Here is a 20,394-nt window from a genome sequence, read left to right as displayed (position 1 = left end):
CGGACTATAAGGCACACAAAAAATCCTTTGATTTTCTCATAAATCAAAGGTGCGCCTTATAGTCCGGTGCGCCTTACATAAAAACCATACATACAGACAACAGCTGCCTTGAACTTTGCTCAGGTCTGCCACCTACTAGTCATTTATCTGATTTATAATCAGGTGCGCCTTATAATCTGGTGCGCCTTACATATGAACCTAGATGTTTTAGCAGGCATTTATTGATGGTGCGCCTTATAATCCGAAAAATATGTTATATAAATGTGTTTTCATGCAAGTTATTGTATTATATTCACAACTACTTTACTACAGATGCAATAATTAATCCTATACCATATTATTGGAAGGAATGATACATAACAGTATGAAAAACATATATGTGTGCCTGAGGAAGGTTCTGGTACGGGACTGAAACGCGTAGCGTGTTTTTATCATCAATAATTAGATAAATGTATTTGTTGGACTTGCCCTGGTTGTTCTGTCTCAGCCCCGTATTGAGGAGCATGTTTACCTTGTGGGATCACCGCTAATCTATATGGTTTATCCTGAGACCTGGGACCAGTATAGCCAATCGTACTATGGAGTCTGCCTGCTGACCAATTAAATGCTTATCTATCTTCATTCCAAGGTGAGAGTCCAATTCATCTCTTTTTCTGGATATATTTTTTATGTCACAGTATTACACAAGGGTCTGCGCTCATTTTCTGTGCTCGTTTTTGGAGTAAGGCTTGGTCTCAAGACCTGACACGGTTTCCAGGTTTTTAACAACAGTATAAAAAAGACTTTGCATTTTAGGTATAGTTTTATAATGTGTCCTAGCTACAGATTCCATGATACTTCATCTCTGTACATATAATACAACTACAATACATGCAATTCCTGACTTACCTGGATGAAGGATTGTAAGCCAAGCACACTTACATGCTATTGGGTTCCCCTCTGGCGGGATCCACTCTTATTTTATCTATTTATGGCCCTGCTTTTTTTAAATGTAAAATTATGCAAATGATTCTTAGGGGTTACGGGGTCCATAGCCTGAAGCTCCTCTTCTGCATACTTTTAAAGCCCTTTTCTCTCAAAGCACACTGAGCTAAATAAGAGTGGATCCTGCCAGAGGGGGCACATACCAGTATGTCAGTGTGCTTGGTTTACTATCCTTCATCCTGGTGGTAGATGTCCTTTAAGCACACCCACCTTACAGAAAACTCCTAATTACAGAAGGACCTCTGGATGCTGGTAGCTTACTGAACTTTACCCTTAAGCTGCAATAATTAACTGTAACAGTTATCAAAGGTGTCTGCAATGAAGCTTTATTGTTATTTATTATTCCACATGACAACCCAAAGTTTTGAAAATACAATTGTCAATTACAGGGACAAAAATAAATTCTGTCTGGAGTTACAATTACAGAATATACCTATTCCGACTTACATACACATTCAACTTAAGAACTAACCTAAAGAACCTATCTTCTATGTAACCCAGGGACTGTCTGTACTGCTTAAACAATCCCAGTATTATGTATGTTGTTACTACAACTATTATGATATTTAGATATGCCCTACTTCTACTATTATATGTTACCACAACTCCTATGATACACACACACTCTACTATTAGGCCAGTAATTCACAGGGTAGAATCCAAGAGAGGAATAATACACCAGTGATACATTTGTATATACCTGAACTACAACCCCCATGGTGCTCAGGAACGTCAGGCAGATAGTAAGACTGAGTTTTCCTACCCCAGCGAGCTTTCCCGTGGTCCATAGCCAGGCAGCAGAGATGTAATGTGCACAAGTAATGTGCCTGGAATGAAGGTGTTGTCAGCCAGGTAAATACCATACATTAATGTACACCCGCTGTAACCCTGCCCATGTAGAAGGGAGCTTTTAATCAGGGCATCCACACCCAGTGATACACCATAGCTGTGCAACACCAGTCACAGACCATGTGCAGCCAGCACCGACCTCGCTGTTTATATATCAGGGGTAATGAGTAGAGACAATATTGCTACTGCACATTAATAAAGTGGAGCAGCTCCCAGGATCCTCTGCTCTATAAATGCTACAGGAACTCATCTCTTATGTAATAGTAATTAGTGCAATGGGGACAAACGGGCTGATAGTAGCTGTCACACTGCTACAGAAAATAAGCAGCTGCGTGCACAGGACACAGCAGAGCTGAGCCGGCTATAAAAGGGCAACACAACCTATTATAACATGGATACAGAGAAGACACTATAAACTACATACTATCAATTATTTACTCTGACCTTCACACCATGCCTCAGGATACCCAACATTTATGTTCCCATTACCCAGGAACGAGCTTTGTTCTGTGATTATACTGCCCCCAATGTACAAGAACTACTATAATACTGTACCAAATACACAAGAGTATAACTACTATAATACTTCCTCAATGTACAAGAATATAACTATTATAATACTGCCCCCTATGTAGAAGAATATAACTATGATAATACTGCCCCCTATGTACAAGAATATAACTATGATAATACTGCCCCCTATGTACAAGAATATAACTACTATAATACTGCCCCCTATGTACAAGAATATAACTGCTATAATACAGCCCCCTATGTACAAGAATATAACTACTATAATACTGTTCCCTATTAACAAGAATATAACAACTATAATATTGTCAACTATGTACCAGAATATAACTACTATAATACTGCCCCCTATGTACAAGAATATAACTACTACAATACTGCTCCTATGTACAAGAATATAACTACTATAATACTGCCACATATGTACAAGAATATAACTACTAAAATACTGCCCCCCATGTACAAGAATATACCTACTATAATACTGCTCCCTATGTTCAAGAATATAGCTACTGTAATACTGACCCATAAGTACAAGAATATAACTACTATAATACAGCCCCTATGTACAAGAATATAACTACTATAATACTGACCCCTATGTACAAGAATAGAACTACTATAATACTGCCCCTATGTATAAGAATATAACTACTATAATACTGCCCCTATGTACAAGAATATAACTACTATAATACTGCCCCCTATGTACAAGAATATAACTACTATAATACTGCCCCCTATTTACAAGAATATACCTACTATAATACTGTCCCCTATGTACAAGAATATAACTACTATAATACTGTACCCTATGTACAATAATATAACTACTATAATACTGTCCCCTATGTACAAGAATATAACTACTATAGTACTGCTCCTATGTACAGGAATATAACTACTATAATACTGCCCTTATGTACAAGAATGTAATTACTATAATACTGCCCCCTAGGTACAAGAATATAACTACTATAATACTGCCCCCTGTGTACAAGAATATAACTACTATAATACTGACCCCGGTGTACAAGAATATAGCTACTAAAATACTGTTCTTATGTACAAGAATATAACTACTATAGTACTGCTCTTATGTACAAGAATGTAATTACTATAATACTGCCCCCTATGTACAAGAATATAACTACTATAATACTGCCCCTATGTACAAGAATATAACTACTATAATACTGGCTCCTATGTACAAGAATATAACTACTATAATACTGCTCCTATGTACAAGAATATAACTACTATAATACTGCCCCCTATGTACAAGAATATAACTACTATAATACTGCTCCCTATGAACAAGAATATATCTACTATAATACTGCCCCCTATGTACAAGAATATAACTACTATAATACTGCCCCCTATGTACAAGAATATAACTACTATAATACTGCCCCCTATGTACAAGAATATAACTACTATAATACTGCCCCTATGTACAAGAATATAACTGCTATAATACTGCCCCCTATGTACAAGAATATAACTACTATAATACTGGCTCCTATGTACAAGGATATAACTACTATAATACTGCCCCCTATGTACAAGAATATAACTACTATAATACTGCCTCCTATATACAAGAATGTAACTACTATAATACTGCCCCCTATGTACAAGAATATAACTACTATAATACTGGCTCCTATGTACAAGAATATAACTACTATAATACTGCTCCTATTACATCCTACACAGGTAAGATCTATATCCTTTGTTATGCGTGTCCCCTTTAAATGAGTACACATCAGACATGTGGACTCTGTATAACTGATATCTATTTACGTTGCTCTCCCATAATCCTTTGCTGGGGCCAATGTTTGCACACTGCAGCCGGATGTTTTACAAAAAATTAGGCGTTGTTTGCTCTAAAAGGATGACGCGGTTGCATGTATTTGGATTTAACCCTTCACATACTTATATAAGTCCTCATAAAAGGACAATCTTAGCCTCCAGAAAGTAGGAAGTAAGGATTGTATTTTACAATATGTGATGGCTGACAGGGGAAAGAATGTTTCTGTGTTTGTCATAGACTGCAGGGTAGATGATGATGATGATGGGCAGGAGCCTGCACTTATTTATAAGCACATCAGAAGGGAACATTCCCATACACATGTCCCTATAAGGTTGGTGCGGTTGTTTTCCCCATGTTCATCGGGCCCTGGTTTAGAAGATATGTGTTACCATGGAAACAGTCAGAATGAAGGTCCTGACCCAGCCTGGGAAGGAAAATAATACACATATCCAAGAATTATTGGGAAAAAACAGATTTTGTTGCCACAGGCACCATCCCTTTAAAAATCTTAGAAAAGCTGAAAAATGATGACAGTGATGATATTGATGAATTACGATTTCACAGTATTTCGTGGCGGAAAATAGTATTTTATCACAGAGGATGGTCTTCGTATTTAGTAAAAAGCAGGAGAATATTTAAGCAGCCTCTTCTGGTTATAGGAAAGCTGGGTGATCAGTCAGCCCATACACAGATTTTGTACCCAGCTTTTCTATCCTCTTGATCAACAAATCCATTTGGAACTGCATTTAAAGTAATCTACCAATATATTTACACTTTATTAACTATTAAAGGACATCTACAATCAGGATTATGGATTATAAACCTAGTACACTTACATACTGGTGTGTGCCCCCTTTGTCCGGATCCGCTCTTCTTTTAACTTTTTATGCCCTTGATTTTTAAGAAAATATGCTTTAAAAACTGTGCAAACGAGATTGAGGGGCTCAAGGCTCCATTAACTTCTAAGGAGTGTGGAGCCCCTCGGGCTCATTTTGAACCCTTTTTACGTAAAAACAAAGTACTAGGTTTCCAATCCATAATCCTGATGGTAGATGTCCTTTAAAGTGGAACAGGAAGATATATCACTGCATAACCAGACAATACTGACTGACATTCATGTGTTTTGTAAAATTTTATGGCAAACCACATAGGAGCTACACTAAATACTGGTCATACTGTTTACTACTAAGCATTCCCAGAAACAGAGTGAACCAACAATATTCTGCAGGTCATTTGTACTATAGGATCTCCCCAGCCTAGACTGGTAGATGAGAGGTACCAACTTTATACACTTATCTCCTTATAGCGAGTCTCACTGCCTGCGACGGTGTTCACACGCAGCGGTAGATTGTGTTTTGAAATGCTTGTGATCGGGAACAAGCATGTTTTGCATGGGCACAAGTGAAATTCAATGTTTTTACTGCCAATCTCTACCTAGACTAAAATGGCGGATGATAGAGAACAACAGCTTCCATTCACCTCCCAGCACTTTGCCACATTCCAGCATGAGAGTGGCTGATAACAGGGAGCAGAATTTCCAGGGGATCACAGGACCTGCTTACTGTCTGCCCTGAGGGTCTTCAGTATTTTTATCTACTATGGGGTCTCCAGTATTTTCCTGCTCTGGGGTATCCATTATTAGTAGTTTTATGCTCTGGGGATCTCTTGTAAGTCTGCTCTGCGATCTCTCGTACTATTATTATCTTCTCTGGGGTCTGCACTTTTATTATCTTATCTGAATGCAGTATTTGGTTTGTGGGGGGCTATTTATTGCTGTACTGTTGCATTTATCATTTCTGGGTTGGCATTTTGTACTGTATTGTGGTTGTTGGTGTATCTAGTGAGGCCTTTGGACCAATTAATGGTGTTCACTTCTGGCCTAAATCCTTAGATCAAGAAAAGAACAAACATTTAAAAGAATTTTTTTTTTTTTTTAATTTACAATTTATAATTTTTTCAGGCTTCCGTTGCTTTAAAGAAGGAACAGAGCTTAAAGTGGGGGAAGTGCTCATCCAATGTTAAATATCTTAAAGAGAACCCATCATGCAAAATAACCCCCTTAAACTAAATATATTTTCATAAACTGCCATTAGAGAGCATTGCCTCTATCCCTTCATTGCCCCTCTACATGCCTGTAAACCTAAGCAATGAGGTCCTAAAGCTGTATGCAAATGACCTGTGAAATGTCCAATGAAGCATTAGCATATTCAAGCTGTCCACTCTATTCATGAGTGGGAGGCACAGCCACTCCCCCAGTGCATGACTGACAGCCTGTATAATGATGTAAGGCTGTATAATGATGTGATTCCTGGTGCTGGCGCCCCCTGCAGCCTGTGTGTGCATGTGTGTGTGTGTTTAGGAGAGATACAGCAGCTCCAGGCAGCCATGTTATAGCAGAACATGTCAGATTCATGTGTAGCTGGTGTCTGTGTCTCTCACCTGTGTATTAGGAGGATGCAGCATGTCAGCAGATGCAGCACAGACACTAGCCATGCTTTACTATACATTACACACAGACATGAGCAGGGGGAGGAGAGGGGAGGGGTAACAGGGGTGACATCACTGCCTCTGATCATGTGACCAGCCTCATTTATATGATAAAGAATAGATGATTTTACAATGAATAATGTATAAAATAACTAGATAAAGGCTGGGATGTGATCCTTGTGAGCTGCTCCTACAGGTAGAGGTGACAGGACTAGTGGCAGAGACCTGATGACAGGTGTCCTTTAAAACAACATAATACATAATCTGATTTCATGCCTCACAACTAATCCCGTTTTCATTCAGATAAATGGCCGCACATAATGTCACATTCCAGGCCCATACTGTGGAGATAATATTGCACATCCAATGCAAGATTCTAATAAACAGATACTAAATCTTGTTGTGGAAACAAATTTCTGCAGTTTACAAGTCTCAAGATACCATGACTAAAACTGAGTGCAAGTAAATGAAAAGGACAAATAAGGAAATGTCAAGCGGTGGTGGAGAAAATAATTATTCCAGTGGTGGGATGTCAGATGTTACAAATCTTATGCATAGGATCAAGGAGTATGTAGTACCTCACTTGGCCTGCAGGTGTCACTGTTATCAAGATGCAAAGTTGTTCAGAGAATGCACTGACCTAAAAGCTTCAGAGGCTACAAACATCAAGAAGACATACAGCAACCTACCTTTCCACTATCCTGGATTCAGCAGGACAATGCCAGGTTTTGAATGCTGTACCGCTGTCCTGGAGGGGGAGGGATATGTCCTGACAGCACAATGGTGAAGTTTGGGGCTGTCTATCTAAAAGGGGGTTTGTAGAGGACCATAAAAAAGGAACCTTAGGTCCAATTAGGGAGGCATTATACTATGTGAGATGATTAAAGAAGAGGGTAATATGCTGTATTCCAGCAAATAAGGTAAAGTTTCTACCAAGAATATAAATCTGTATAAATCTAGTGGTAAAGATCTATATCCACTTCGTTCCTGTCTATACTGTATTCAATTAATTAATGCACCAGGCAGCCCTGGATGAATTGATATATTACTCATACCCCAATAGGAGGATGTTTTTAGGTTTATTATGCATCTTTGCATACAGAGCTGTTGTCTCTTTAAGAAAGTTTAAAAGACCATTGTCGTAAGGAAGCCTTTGGACCTGCCCTGTTCACTTTCTGCTTGGCTAAACATCTAACCAAGAATGTGTCTGAAAAAAACCCTTCCATTCTTCCAGTAACTTTTCAGTAGCTTATTGTTCATGGTTGGCTTTTAGTACCTCTTACTGCATGAATCATCTAGCCATTCATAACAAACTGCCAGGGTATGATGAGTGTTGTAGTCCCAGTTAGGCTCAGTTCACACTACCGTTCATATTTCTTTTTCTGCTTAAAAAAGTAAGAAACTAAAATTGAACGGATCCGTTATAGATCTCATTTAAATCAATGCAATTTTTAATGTCATCTGTTAGCAGAACCTGGGATGGAGGGCTGGAGGAAAACCAGAGCACCCCAAGGTATCAAGAAAGCAAGGGTGCAAGATGGACAAAAGAAAAAAGTGCAACTATCAGGTGGTATAGTTAAATATAAATGGTAAAAATTTCACTGTAAATCTGGACTCTCGCCTGAATTCAGATGATAAAAGGCATTTTCCAAGAAAAGGAGTCCAGCTGCCGATCCTAGGTGACCACGTTCGGCAAGGAACCAGGATCCCGGAATGGTGTGGAGCAGATGAGTAGCAACCCGGAGGAGATATCAGGAAGACGCTGTTTTTGACTCGCATGGAGATTCGTCGTAAAAATGAACTACTTAATTATAAAAAGATCGCGACGCATTTCAGCGTGTTACTTGTGTTATGTTATACCTGACGAAAGCTCCAGTCCAGAGCCGAAACGTGCCGCAATCTTTTTATAATAAAGTAGCTCATTTTTACACCGCATCTCCGTGCGAGTCAAAAACAGCGCCTTCCTGATATTTTCCATTGTCATCTGTTTTTCTTTGATTTTTTTGTACGGAAAAAGATTATGGAGTTTGAAGTACTTTTTTCCATAAAAAAAAAAAATATTCAGATGATGCCTAACTCACCATAACAGATGACATTTACGAAAACCTACCATTTGATTTCATGCATTATGAACCAAACTTACTTTGAGAATGCTGTAGCTAAACTGATGCAGGATCAGTGTATCTTGCAGGATCTTAATTCCTGAGCTGAGTGGTTTTGCCGAATAAACAATTATACAATGATGACAATGAAGCTCTGTGGCTTCTGTGCCTGGGCTCTGAGCTTTTCCTTTCACATTAGTTATGCACTTTACCAGAGGATGATGTAATTACTGTTCTCCCTGCCAGGCAGAATAATCAATTGCTGCACCATCCCCCCAGCTGCTGTGTATAAGTGATCCTGTTCAGGTTGATTAGTCCTGTCTTGGTTGTTCAGAAAGCTCAGTGTGTAATGTGGATTCAGCTTTCCCAAGGTCCTTATTTTTATAATTGTTTTTTCAGCAAAACCACTCAACTCAGGGATTAAACATATGATTCTGCATCAGTGTAGCTACAACATTCTCAAGGTATGTTTGGTTCATAATGCATCAAATCAAATGGTAGGTTTTCTTTAAGTTATCTTTTGAATTGAAGTCAATGCATACGAAGTGTCAGTTTTTATGTTTTTTTAGATGAAGTTAATAGTTAATATATAGATAAAAAAATTGATGATGGATAGATTATAGATAAACGTGAGGTATAGAGAGAAGGATAGGTAAGCAGATCAATAGGTAGATAGATGAGTAGATAACAGGCAAGCGAGATCGATAGGTAGGTAGAAATGAGAAATCTATACATGACATCTATGAGTGATAGACAGACAGATATATTTGAGGAATGGATAGATATACAGATATAGAAGCTATAGATCAACATCTTGAAAGTGAAAGTAAAGTGTTTGTATTGTTGTGTTACCTTTTATTTACCATTCGTTATCTTTTTGTAACAGAGATAAATAAACGGAAATCCTGACAGTAGTGTGAACTTAGCCGTACAGAGTTCTAGCTTAGAGACCACTGGTATAGCGCATGGGCTGCTCTTAATTCCATTCGTTTTATAATTGGAAAGCTGGGTGATGATGGGGCTCATTTACGAAGGGCTCCGCGGCCGCACTTTCGTCGGGTTTCCCGAATTTTTCCGATTTCAGACAGGATTTTGGCGCACCGGATCGGATTGCAGTGCAATCAGAATGCAGAAATCGGGGGCGTGGCCGAAAAATTTTCGGAAATTTTCGGAAAATTTAAAAACCAAATTGTGCTGCAAGATCAAGCACTCACATGTACCGGGAAGAAGCAGGTGAACTCCTGCGGACCTCGGCGCAGCAGCGACACCTGGTGGATATCGGGCGCACAACCTTAGTGAATCTCGGCAGAACCCAAATCCACGTCGGACAACGCGCCACGGGATCGCAACTGGACCGGGTAAGTAAATGAGCCCCAATATCTCTGCAGTGCAAAGAGTCCCCCTCCCCTGTCCAAACTCCTGAAAGGAAAATGATTTTCTATTGAGAAAACTGGAAAAGCTGGGTGAGAATCTGAGTGGGAGATGGTGGCCATACTTATTGTCACCCAGTTCATTCCTCCACTTCACCTACTTACATCAGAAGCAGGACAGACTCCCCTCCCTCCTCTATTATGTGTACTCCCCATAGATAAACAGTCCCCTCCGCAGCCATTGACGCTTGGAGATGTTTGTAGCCTCCTGTCAGCACAGCAGGATAAACTGCTGACACTGAATATGTCTGCTCTCTTTGTTATCCGCTCATTAAGTGGGTGTAGAAGGGTTCTCTAAAATGATGTGCCAACTTCTATCTTTGGCATCACAGGGGACGAGATGTCACTAGTACTTACTATAAGTGAAAGGAGCCAACTCCACAAAAAAGGAGGAAACTACACATGATGGACAATAATAATGCATAATGGAAAAGAAAAATACAAAAATAATAATATATTGTCATTGTCATTAGTGTGTTGACATCTGCAAACTTTTATTACTGTAGTACAGTAATAATAAAGAATCAATATAAATCTTGATCAAATTCTCTTTCATCTTGTGTATGCAGCCCTCATGTAAATCTATATGTTCCTGCTGTCATAGGTTACCCCAGCCCCTCTCCTACTGTCTATAGAATATGAAGAGAAAGAGGCAGTGAATGTGGAGTAACACATAAAGTACTTGCTGGCGGGACACTGGGCTTGTTTGGAGTCTGTAACCATGGAGACACCAAGGTCTGCATGGAATCTGCGTACATATAACATTCAGCATTTACCAGGGGATTTGCTCCACTCAATTAGTCTTCAAAAGGACAATAAAGCAAAATATGTATCTACAGTCACATCCGGATTGAACTTTGGAAGCAAATATTGATCTACTCGGACTGAGTAAAATTGCATTACCACGTGCAAAGACCTACAATAAAGGCAGACCTGTTATTCTCCAGCTGTGTACTACAGATCTCAGCATGTTCTGCCAGCATGAACTACATTGTTACACATCAATAAATTCCCTGGGGCCTTGGACACTATGGGGGAGATCAAGCTATTGGCACAGAATTCTGGAGTAATCTGCACCAAAATACCATGCATCACCTTTATTCAAGGTTGTAGGTGCATGACCTCTGAATAGGGGGCATGTTTCCACTCCAAAAGTCTGTGAGCCAAAAAATTGATTAGTTTGGTGCATTAAACTAGGCCAGCTTATAGATGGTGCAAAGTACGACTCGACAGTCTTAGGCTATATTCACACTGCCATTGCCCGCCGTACCGTAGCACGGTGGGCAGACAGAAGCGTGCGGGGAGTGAGGTGAGCGCTGCTCACCCCTGCCCCATTCCATTGGGGTGTATGGTGCACGGCGCCGTAATACGGGGAAAGATAGGACATGTCCTATCTTTTTCCTGGGTACGGAGCGGTACGATGCCGCAGGTGCGCCCATTGCCGTCTATGGGGGGACGTATACATCGGCCGCATCTACGTCCCCCTTGTGGCAGTGTGAATATAGCCTTATACTACACAAGATTTATAATCGACCAGACAGTTTAGATATTCACACTCTGCACTTGTCTACTGTGCGACACACTGGTAAATCTCTCCCTGAGTGTAGAAGTATAGCTAGACAGATGTATAACAGTGCCATTTAGCTCACACAACCCTGCTCCCAAAAAGGTCTAAACAAAAAGGTAGAGGTGTCACTTAGGAACTGTATGGCGTTATTACATAAACATAGTATGGTAAGACTATGATTTGGCACTCCGTGGTGCTGTTGTTGGGGCAACATTACAACAGTGGGGCTCATTTACTAAGGGTCATGCTGCTCACTTTCGTCGGACTGTTCACCTTTTTCGGGGATTACACGGCTTGCACGGGTATTTAAAAAGAGTGTGCGCTTGGATTTTGGCGCACTGACACACAACACACATTAGGGGGCATGTCGTCAGACAGTCCGTCTGATTCGGACTGAGCACATGATTTAACTTTCAAATTGTGCCGCAAGCCCAAGCACACACACATATGGGCCTCCACATTTTCTGAGGGCCAATGGACCATTTGGTTAGAAGTCAGAATATGATCACAGAAACGAAAATCCCTATAGTGAAATGGTAGTATGGAGTCTCTGTCTTGCAATTCAGATTTTCAACACTGCTGGGACTAGAAATGTTGCTTTCATAAATAAACTTGTACTTAAAAGAATGTTTCTTTATGTAATGATATAGATTAAGGTTTTCCAGTAGTTAGCTACTCATCCTCATTCCACTTTTAACCCAAAATTTTAAGGGGGCATGGTCACATGATAAGTGGCATGGTTATCTAGTTTGAGGTGGTGGTAAGTGAGACATCATCTCTCAGGCAATAGCCAGCTCCTGTCATTCAGCTGATGGGCCCGGCTTTTAGAGGCGGCTCGTTTGGGAATGATCTATCACTAGTTCTATAGACTCCTGGTTTTGTAGCTCCCTACTTCACCCAAAGCATGTTTGGCCTGGCCAAAGGAGAATGTGTTAGCCACCATTATTCTAAAGCCGCTTATCTGCTGGGGAAAAAGCAAGATCAAACAAGACATGTCATCCCACAAATGAGATAACCCCTAGACTTGCCTGCACCCCTCATTGGGTGACCTTGTTATGCCAACCAGTACAAGATTTATTTGCAGTTTTATTCTTATTAACCTAAATGTTATTCATCCTCCTCTCCTAAATGTATTCCAATTAGCTGTAGTCTCCCCGGCTGTCAGATCTGCCTGTGCTGCTCCTACCTGAGAATAAGGATGGCTGAGAAGAGAGAGAGCAGCGCTGGGCAATAGCGACTGATCCACAGGCAGACTAAAAATAAACACGTTCCCTGAAGGACCACAATCGCTTCCAAATCACTGAGCAGAATTCACTCTGCAGGAAAGTCTGCATCATACATAATATAACTACATGGACATAACATACACACAGTGAACACAAACATAACAAACACCTACAATCCATGGTGTGAGCTTCAGAATTACCACAGTTATCCTGTACACAGTGCTGTACTATGATGCTGTACTGTATAGCTGAAGCAATACTGCTAGCATCCAGGGAAATGCACCTGACGCATGGACCAGATTTCTAGGTCTAATCCCAGCCCTGGTGCATATCAAATGCATTCACACCATAATACATGTTCACACTTGAACTCATAATATATATGCACGTACAGGCGGTCCCCTACTTAAGGACACCTGACTTACAGACAACCCATAGTTACAGACGGACCCCTCTGCCCACTCTGACCTCTGGTGAAGCTCTCTGGAAGCTTTACTATAGTCCCAGACTGCAATGATCATCTGTAAAGTGTCTGTAATGAAGCTTTATTGATAATTCTTGATCCAATTACACCAAAAATTTTGAAACTCCAATTGTCACTGGGGCAAAAGAAAAAATTTGTCTAGAACTTCAATTATAAAATATACAGTTTCGACTTACATACAAATTCAACTTAAGAACAAACCTCCGGACCCTATCTTGTATGTAACCCAGGGACTGCCTGTATAAGAAACTATCTATGAAGCAAGAAATAAATTCTTATAAATCTCTCAAGCATCTTTAGCTCTTCTCTTTCTCCTCCAGCTTGCTGCAGGGCACATCTCTCCTAACCCAACTTCTGCTTATTTTAACACTTCATACAGAAATCCTGGTAATCTTGTCAAGATTCAGTGTATCTCCTTTTCTCCCCCTCCACCCGTAACCCCTTTTAAATGTGCGCTATGGAATGCCCGCTCTATGTGCAATAAACTAGAATCTGTTCATTACCTTTTTCTTTCTCAGTCCTTCGACCTGCAGGCCAGTACTGAAACATGGATAGAGCAGGGTGACTCTGCCTCCCACACGGCTGTGTCTTATGGTGGCATTCACTTTTCTCACTGCTCCAGACCTGAAAATAGGCAGGGAGGAGGAGTAGGCATACTCCTCTCTCCACGTTGCACCTTCCAGGTCATTCCTCCTGTACCTTCTTTCACTTTCCCATCTTTTGAGGTTCACTCCCTCATACTTTTCCGCCCATTCTCTCTTCATGTGGCTGTAGTATTCCGTCCTCCTGGCTCACCCTGCTAGTTCTTTGACCACTTTGCCTTTTGGCTCCCTCACTTTCCAACCATAACCATAGACCATAACCTTCTTTTACTTTCAATAATCCGTAAACTTCTCAGAAACCCTACAGCCACTGTTCATAATGGAACTCATGTGCCATTGATGCTCACCAACTCACAGAACCTTACAGGTCCTGTCCAAACCTGGCTACTAACCATTATAATCATACTGTCAGAAGTGCCCTAGATAAGATTGCACTACTCTCTATCCAAAATTTTCAACACAGACGCAGGCAACCTTGGCACAAAGACAAAACTTGTTTCCTTTGGTAGTAGTCTAGGATTGCTGAATGTCTGTGGAGAAAATTGCACACATTTACAGATTTTCTACATTTCACATTTATGCTCAAAACCTATAACTCTGCCCTTGCTAAATAGGTCTATTTCACCAATCTAATATCCCCCTTTTCTAACAACAAAAGGCTTTTTGATACTTTTTCACTCCTTACTAACACCAAAGGTACAGCCACTTGTCACAGTCCTTGGGGCTGAAGATCTGGCCACCAACTTTAAAGATAAAATTGTTTGCCTTCGCCAGGAAATAGTTTCTCAATCCACTCATTCTATTAATTCCCTTCCCTCCAGTACCTCACTCTGTTCACTCTCTTCCTTTGAACCAGTCACAGAAGAAGAAGTGTCCAGGCTCCTTTCCTCTGCTCGCCCCACTACCTGCATCAGTGACCCCATCCCCTCACATCTCGTAAAGTCTCTCTCCCCAGCAGTCACTTCTCACCTCACTATAGTCATCAATCTCTGGTGTTGTTCCCTCTTCTTTCAAGCATGCTGTTGTTGCCCAATTACTAAAGACCTTCTCTGGACCCTTCCAGAGCTGCTAACTACCGACTGGTTTCAAATCTCTCTTTCATCTCCAAACTCCTGGAACGCTTGGTCTATTCTGGACTAACCCACTCTCTCAGCTAACTCCCTCCTTGACCCCCTACAATCTGTTTTTTTTTACTGTGCTTTCCACTAAAACTGCTCTTATTAAAGTCTACAATGATCTCCTCACTGCTAAATCCAAATGTGATTATTCTCTCCTCATTCTTCTGGTTCTATTCACAGCGTTTGATGATGTGGCTCCTCCTCTGGATGCTTCACTCCACTGGCCTAAAGGACACTGCACTCTCTTGCTTTTCTTCCCATCTCTCTGGCAGCACTTTCAGTGTGTCCTCTTCTGGATTTTTCTCTTTTTCTCTTGCACTCACTGTTGGGGTTCCTCAATCCTAGGTCCTTTTCTCTTCTCCCTCTATACTTCCCACATCGTACAAACCATCAGCAATTTTGGATTCCAGTATCATCTCTATGCTGATGATACCAAGCTGCACATAACATCACCCCTGCCTTACTCCAGAACATTAGCCATAGTCTCTCTGCCGTTTTTAAGATCATGTCCTCTCTCTTCATGAAACTTAATCTTTCTAAGACTGAACTTCTTATCTTTCTACCATCTACTAACCGATCCAACTCTGACCTCTCTATTTTGGTCTGTGGGATCACTATAGCACTGAGGCAGCAGGCCCGCTGTCTTGGGGTTGTGCTGGACTCCGACCTCTCCTATTCACCACATATTCAATCTCTCGCTCGGTCGTGCCGCATGCATCTCCAGAGTCCGCCCATTTCTTACAATTGAAACATCTAAAATGCTAATTGCTGCTCTGATTCACTCTCGACTAGAATATTGTAACGCCCTACTAATCGTTCTTTCACGCACTCTCTCTTCTTCAATCTATTCTTAAAGGAAACCTACCATTTCAAATGGTAGGTGTAAGCTGTAAACACCGAGCACCAGCTCAGGGTGAGCTGGTGCCGGTGCTTAGTTTCGTTAGTGTTAAAACCGCGGTATCGCGGTTTTAACACTTTTTAAACTTTAGAGCAGAAACTGCTTCGGTGCTGCGTGAGCACGATCGTGCGCGCGCTTACATAGGAAATGCCGCAGGCGTTGCGCGCACACGGCCGCGCGCAGCGCCGAAGCAGCTTCTGCTATAAAGTTTAAAAAGTGTTAAAACCGCGATACCGCGGTTTTAACACTAACGAAACTAAGCACCGGCACCAGCTCACCCTGAGCTGGTGCTCGGTGTTTACAGCTTACACCTACCATTTGAAATGGTAGGTTTCCTTTAAGGCAGCAGCCAGGCATGTCTTTCAGACCAAATGCTTCAGAGATGCCTCCTGTCTGTGCCAATCACTGCACTGGTTGCCCTTCTACATCCGCATTCAGTTTAAAATAATAACCCTTGTCCACAAAACTCTGCCCAATGCCACACCTCCCTATCTCTCTTCTCAGTCGCCAAACACATGCTCTTCTGTCTGCCAGTAATATAAAATTAATCTCTACTTTAATTTGAACCTCTCATGCACAGCTCCAGGACTTCTCCAAAGCTGTACCAATTCTCTGGAATAACCTTCCCCGGACTATCAAACTAATACTCAACCTCCAAAGTTTTAAACATGCTCTTAAAACCCATCAGTAAATGTCAACTCTCCCTTTACTAATCCATCCTATGTCCTATCTCCCGTCTGTTATTCAGCAAACACCAAATATATACCAAGCTCCAGGCTTCTCTGCATTCACCTTCGCCTTGGACCTTGTATATAAGATGGCGGCTGATGGCTGGTTCAAGCAGAAGAATTTTTATTTATTAAACTATTATATACTGTTCCCTTATAAAGAATGACCGGACTATTATACTTTACCTTTTGTGTCACCTCCTCATCCTCACTCCTATTTTTCCATATGACTGTTTGCATTCTGTAATGTAATATTATATTTGTATATGTGCCCTATGATTTCCATAATACAGGTACTTTTGGTTTTATAACCATTTTCAAGATCTCTGCTAGATGTCAGTGAAACTTGTTAACACCCATACACCCAAACAGTTTTAGAGAGAAAACCAGTCTAATCATAAATTTTATCAAAAATACAATGACCTCTTGACAAAGATCAGCTGCGGTTGAAACGTGCGTCGGTGAGGGACGCCAGGTAGTATGCTGTCCTTCTGAATGTTATCCTTGTATACCTTACCAGTGAGGTATTTGCTTTTATAGCTTTGTGTGGCTGTTACAGGATGCATTTTACCATCATATACCCTTCTCTGGTTCGTTATTTCAGTGGACATGTCATATAGCCTTCTTTATAATAATAATAATGCCTTTATTTATATAGTGCACACAGATTACGCAGCACTGCACAGAGCTTGCCAAATCAGTCCCTGTTCCCAATGGGGCTCACAATCTAATCAACCTACCAGTATGTTTTGGACTGTGGGAGGAAACCAGAGGACCGTGAGAAAACACACACAAACATGCAGAGAACATACAAACTCTTTGTCACTGGATTTGGGAGCTACATTTAGCTATGATGTATATAGTCAGGACATTTAGTTTCCAAATGTGATATAACTTGGACAAATAAGATGTTACAATTACCTGTATGTCTTCTAACACGAGGGTCCTATAGGATATATCCATATTACCTATAACTTCTTGTGCTTTCTACATGGCTGTACCTACTACTATTGTTATATTGAGATGAATTTGAGAGTCTAGGGCCAGTCATTCTGGTTGGAATGGGAACACTCTGTCTGCAGCACTAAAATGTTGTACTTGTTACCACCCATTCTAACTTAATACTTGTAGTAGTTGACAACTTTTAAGTGCAGACGATAAGAGTAAACTGTTATATACATTAAGGCTACCTGCACACGTTCCTTGGGGGAGATGTATTAATGTGTTGGTCTTTAGACCAGTGCAGAGTAGAAGTAAATTCTCTGCTGCGCCAGATTAATTCCTGTGTTTGATGCTGGATTATTAATCTGGTGCAGGATAAGACTGATGAGTCGTACTTTGCACCTTCTATTAGTTGTTCTAGTTTGCTGAACCACGATATTGAATTTTCTGGTCATAGACTGAATTTTGTGGTGCACGGGTTAGTTCTGGCGCAGACACGCCCCCTTTTATCGAGGACACGCCCTTTTTCGTAAATGGGAGTTGGAAAACAGTTTTCTGGCATAGACAGATTGATAAATCTCCTCCATTTTCTTTCTTAGTCAACTGTATTTTTATTGAAGAATTTTGTCTTTTTTGAATACAATAGCATAAGACATGTAACATATAATGTACCCACTCTGTAGAACATTACATCGATGTCAGAGGAACATATAATAGAGCATTAGCACTGTGCAATCTACTTCTCTAATCTCTATATCCCCTCTGGGGGGGCTAGAGGCAGTTGGCTCAGCCTGCGACCTAACATAAGAAATATAGTAAACTTTAGAACCCCTGAAACCTGCCTTCAGGTGAAACATTAGACTTACAATCACAAGACAAGGGGACAAACAATAGGGAAAGTAATACAGGTCCTGGATCTCACTATTGCCGCGTGGAGGGGGGGAGCGGACACGCCAATGAGAAAGGCTAACTTATACCTGGGATTTGTTGGACCAGTACTCATCCCAGGGAGCCCAAACCAAATCGAATTTGTCAACTCTATTCTGTAAAAGCGCCGCCAGGTGCTCCATTGTTCTCACTTCCTTAATACGCGTAACTAAATCGAGCCGTGACGGCGGGGCAGCTTGTTTCCATTTGGCAGCAATGAGACATCTTGCCGCTGTTAGAAGATGAAGTAAAAGTTTGGCGTTTTGTTTCCGCAGACCCATAGGAAAGACATTAAGTAAATACGTTGCAGGGTCCATGGGTATTTTGCTGCCCAGTACTGTTAGCTGCTCTATCCCATATGGAGTTCCACACAGGAGGGGGTAGGGATCTGCCCAGGAAATGTTCCCACTTAATCATATACTTATGACGGGGTGGTTCTTTAGTGTAAGGGTCAGACAATATCCTATAGATTGCTGATATAAGGCCTGCGGTAGAGGTACCTGCTTTGCATAGTCTTTCAAACTCGGTTGGCACTGAGACTGATGTTGCCCTATATGTAGTGAATAGGAAGGATTTGATTTGTATATAGCTGAATAGGGAGGAGGAAGGTAAGGAGAACCTGTTTTGTAGATCTGGGAAGTCTATTATCTCCCTCGTTTGATAATCCACTATGTCTGCAAATATAAATAAGCATTTGTCATGCCATGGTTTGATCATTTGTCCCTCTAGGCTGGACCGTAGTCCCGGGTTAAGGAGGAAGGAAGTCATTGGAGAGCGCTCCAACTGTAATTTGAATTTTGAGGCGCAGCATGCCCAAATTGATCTAGTGTGGGTCATGGGGCCCATAGATAATCTATGGCATTTATGATTCCAAATGAATTGTAGCAAAGAACTCTGAAAGGTCTTTAATATGCGCATGGGGATAGGAACCGGAAGAGTTTCAAAGTAATATAAGAGTTTTGGTAGGATTGTCATCTTTACCGCTGCGATCCTGCCAAAGAACGAGAGGGGCAGTTTATCCCATCTGTTCAGGAGCTGTCTCAGGGATGTAAAGAGGGGTGGGAAATTTTGGTTAAATAGGGTTCTATAGGAGGTGGAAATCTTAACCCCAAGGTATGTCAGGGCGGATGTCTGCCATCTGTAGTTAAAAGAAGAGCGGAGCTGAGCCAGAGTCTCTTTCGAGATGTTAATAGGTAGTGCCTCAGTTTTGCTCATATTATGTATCCCGATAGCGTGCCGTAGTAGTCCAGTAATTTATGTAAATTGGGGAGGGATAGCCTCCATTTTCTTTCTATGTCCACAATCTGAAGTTGCAGTGGTCGTATTTGTGGGCCATGTGTAATCTGTATTTTACACGTGTCACAACTGTATATCTGCAAAGTTGATCTGATATTGAATTTTCTGGTCATAGACTGAATTTTGTGGTGCACGTGTTAGTTCTGGCGCAGACACGCCCCCTTTTATCGAGGACACGCCCTTTTTCGTAAGTGGGAGTTGGAAAACAGTTTTCTGGCATAGACAGATTGATAAATCTCCTCCATTGTCTTTCTTTGTCAACAATCTGGAGTTGCAGTGGTCGTATTTGTAGGCCATGTGTAATCTGTATTTTACACGTGTCACAACTGTACGTCCGCAAAGTTGATCCATTTGTAATCTGTGTTCCTGTGATTGATCTACACCAGCCCATAAGGCCATGTGAT

General features: G+C 41.0%; 1 protein-coding gene across 3 annotated transcripts in view; it reads right to left on the bottom strand.

The window, feature by feature from the left end:
• Nucleotides 1-20,394, bottom strand: part of CLMN (calmin) — an 86,838-nt gene that overhangs the window by 56,831 nt on the left and 9,613 nt on the right. The window contains exon 1 of one of the 3 annotated variants that reach the window (XM_072116263.1): nucleotides 1,748-1,904. The exons of 1 other annotated variant lie outside the window; for it this stretch is intronic. In XM_072116263.1, coding sequence (XP_071972364.1) covers nucleotides 1,748-1,847 — 100 coding nt within the window. In that variant the 5' untranslated portion in view covers nucleotides 1,848-1,904. Of the gene's footprint in view, nucleotides 1-1,684; nucleotides 1,905-20,394 lie in introns of those variants that run through there. One more of the 3 variants, XM_072116262.1, reaches the window with a different exon arrangement.

Source organism: Engystomops pustulosus, chromosome 7, assembly GCF_040894005.1.
Source record: "Engystomops pustulosus chromosome 7, aEngPut4.maternal, whole genome shotgun sequence".
In the NCBI taxonomy this organism is placed as follows: Eukaryota; Metazoa; Chordata; class Amphibia; order Anura; family Leptodactylidae; genus Engystomops; species Engystomops pustulosus.
This window is presented reverse-complemented; position numbering and strand designations above follow the sequence as displayed.